The sequence below is a fragment of the Echinops telfairi genome, unplaced genomic scaffold (assembly GCF_000313985.2).
Source record: "Echinops telfairi isolate 266 unplaced genomic scaffold, ASM31398v2 ScPeMD7_3533;HRSCAF=4204_0, whole genome shotgun sequence".
In the NCBI taxonomy this organism is placed as follows: domain Eukaryota; kingdom Metazoa; phylum Chordata; class Mammalia; order Afrosoricida; family Tenrecidae; genus Echinops; species Echinops telfairi.
In genome coordinates this window covers 92,098,370-92,101,311 of record NW_022107431.1, presented here as the reverse complement: position 1 = coordinate 92,101,311, position 2,942 = coordinate 92,098,370, and the positions used below count along the sequence as shown (strand labels likewise).

Here is a 2,942-nt window from a genome sequence, read left to right as displayed (position 1 = left end):
AGCAAAAGATTCTGGAAGGGGTTACAACTGAGAACCCTTATGGGCGGTAATACCCTTCCCTATAGGGTTGATGGCAACGGAGTTGGTTTGGGTTTGGAGACTGGGAATCTGACCCTTTTAACCAAAGTAAGAGGGTCTCAGATGATGCCTGTGATACTGGATTTTGGAGTCAGGAGATAATGTGAGAGTTAACTGCCCCCAACTTGTTCCCGTAGCTCATGCTGCAAAACACTCCAATCGATGTGCTTCCAAGAAAGTAAAAGGTACCTTCCAGAAACTTCGCTGGACACCGCTTAGGTCGACAAACCCAGTACCCCTGGGACCTTCCCAGGTTTCTGGGAAGGAGGATTCCAAACAGCATGTCTGCTTCAGCGAAAAGAATGCTTTCAGCTTCAGTGCTGGAGATGGAAGTGTTTCCCATGTTTCCTAACCATGGTGAAGTAAGCCTTGAAGATGTCAATGCCCTGATGCATACAAAGAGATACTTGGAAGGCAAAAGGGAGACACCACCACCCAAAATTGAATTTGTGGTCACTCTCCAGATTGAGGAGCCCAAGGTGGGTGCCCTGAAGTGTTTTAAACATTGCCAGATTTTTAAAAGCAACACCCGCAGCTGGAGCTTCCTGGCTAGGAGACAAAACAAGGATGTTCCAGGTGTATAGTATTTCTCTCACATGTTTGAAAGCAAAATAAACTCTTTCTCCCACTTTTCAAGAAACAAAAGGTGCAAGATGTAAAACATGAGATGACCTGTAAAATATTTTCAATAAATACTCTGAATTTTATATAAACTTTAAAAAGCACTGTCACCAAGTCCGTTCCTACTGATAGCCCTCCTACAGGACTGCCCCTATGGATTTCTTTGACTGTAAATCTACATGAGCAAAAAACACCTTTCTCCCTCTGAGCAGCCTGCTAGTGGGTTCACCTGCTGACTGCCCAATGTGCAACCCACTCTGCTACCAAGTTTCCTGTATGTAAATATGTGTGTTGGGATCAAAGATGCCTAGCGTTCTTTGTTAAAACATCATACAGTCTTATTAGATGCCATGGAGTCATTTCTGCCTTACAGCCTCTCTCTATACATTGCCCAGTCCTGTGCCAGTCTCATAATTATGTTTTTGAGCCCATTGTTGCAGCCACTGTTAATTTTTGACAGTCTTCCCCCCTTTTTCCCCTGTGGCCCCTTATTAAGCATGCCCTTTTTCGGGGACTGGTCTCTCCTGAAAACATGTCCAAAATACATCTGATGAGGTCTCCCTATCCTTCTAAGAAACATTCTGGTTGTGCTTCGTTGTTTGTTCTTTCGGCAGTTGTGGTCCTTTCGATGATCTTCACCATAGACATTGCTACTCTGCTCACACATCTGGTTGCTGTCCATTCCACTCGTCGTGTGGACTACCTTGTAATTTTCACATGTTTAAATGTTGGCATTTACAAAACTGGGTTTTAGGGAGTGAATGCATGTGTCTTTTGTGGTTCCATAGCACAACTTGTACTAGCAAACAAACAACTGTGAAATCCGCACACTAAAAATTAATCTTCACTCAGCTTCATTTGATTCTTTGTTCCAGCAACATTAGCCTAACAGAGGCACCATGTGGACTGGATATTTGATATCACCTGTCTGCCTATTTTATTCCCTGGGAGTCCCGGTAGAATGTTGGGTTACTAACTGCAAGGTTGGCAGTTTGGAGCCCTCAGCCACTCCAAGGGAGAAAAATGCTGTTTCTCCCCCGGAGTCATAGTCCTGAATGCCTACAGGGGCAGTTCTGCCTGTCCTACAGGGTCATTATGGGTCAAAATCAATTCAATGGCAGTGAGTTGGGTGTGTTTCTTGTTTTGGTCAAATGACCATTAGAAATGTTTATTAAACAGTATTAGGTGTCCTTTGATGCAAGTAAATTTTCCAAGGCTAACTGGTTCCAATAGGAGTAAATAAGCTGACTTCCTTAAGAATTAAACTAGACAGACACTAAGAAATGTTATAGGTGCTAAACCTTATGTTCATAAATCTTTATTCTTTTTATGTGAAAGCGTGCACTAAAAGTGAGTGTCCATTAAAATACTTGTCATCCAGACTCCCATGGTCGGGGGTGCTACTCAATAAAAGGCCCTGGGGTAAAAAGATGAGAACTGGCCTATAGAGAAGTAGAGGATTTTGGTTTTGACCTATTTCCTATTTAACTTCTCCTTTATCATTCCCTCGGGTGCCTTTCCAGTTCCCAGAGTGGATTCAGTGCAGCTAATTAAAATGCATATCCATGGAGCTTTGTGCCTTTCCGTGGTAGTACTTCTACGGAACGAAATCCTTTACGGGTACAATTATTTGCCTACTTTCTGCCTCTACCAGGCTGTCGCTTCGTGGAAGGCACTGACCAGCTTCTTCACATCATTATCTCAGTATAGGTGTTTGGCATGTTGTAGGTATTCAGTGAGTATTTGAAAGAATGACTGTATAAATGGAAGGACATGTTTTTATCATAGATTCCCCCATTTTAGTCTTTTCAGAAAAAAATATTACTCAGCACCCCTCTAGCAATGAAACACTTTTTGTTCTATAGCCCACAATCAAGGATAAAGTGTAGGTATCTGCTTTTGCAGCACCCCTGGATTGTTGCAGCAGCCCTTCCACCCCCCACCCCCCACCAGGGGCAGTACTGTCCACTTGAGAAATACTGGTTTATATAAAGTACTTAGTACAGTGTCTGGCATATAGCTAACACTTAATAGTAGCAGTAACTATTAACATTGATCAGAAGCATTTGCATATGTGATTTTAAGATGTTTAAAAATTTGATTTTTATTTTAAGGTAGAAATTTATTTACCATAACCATGCGCCACAGCCACCCCTCCGTAGCCCTCCAGCTGTTTGGGTGGTCATCGGCACTTGACAGACACCAGCAGCTACTCCTCAATAAAAGCCTCGCTTTTTTTTTTT

At 42.6% G+C, this 2,942-nt stretch overlaps 1 protein-coding gene across 1 annotated transcript in view; it reads left to right on the top strand.

The window, feature by feature from the left end:
- The first annotated feature begins 359 nt into the window (after positions 1 to 359).
- The window catches only part of RWDD2A (RWD domain containing 2A), a 4,038-nt gene continuing 1,455 nt past the window's right edge, over positions 360 to 2,942 (top strand). Inside the window, 2 exon segments of the mRNA XM_004718091.1 lie at positions 360 to 561; positions 2,814 to 2,922. Of these exon segments, the coding sequence (XP_004718148.1) occupies positions 360 to 561; positions 2,814 to 2,922 (311 nt within the window).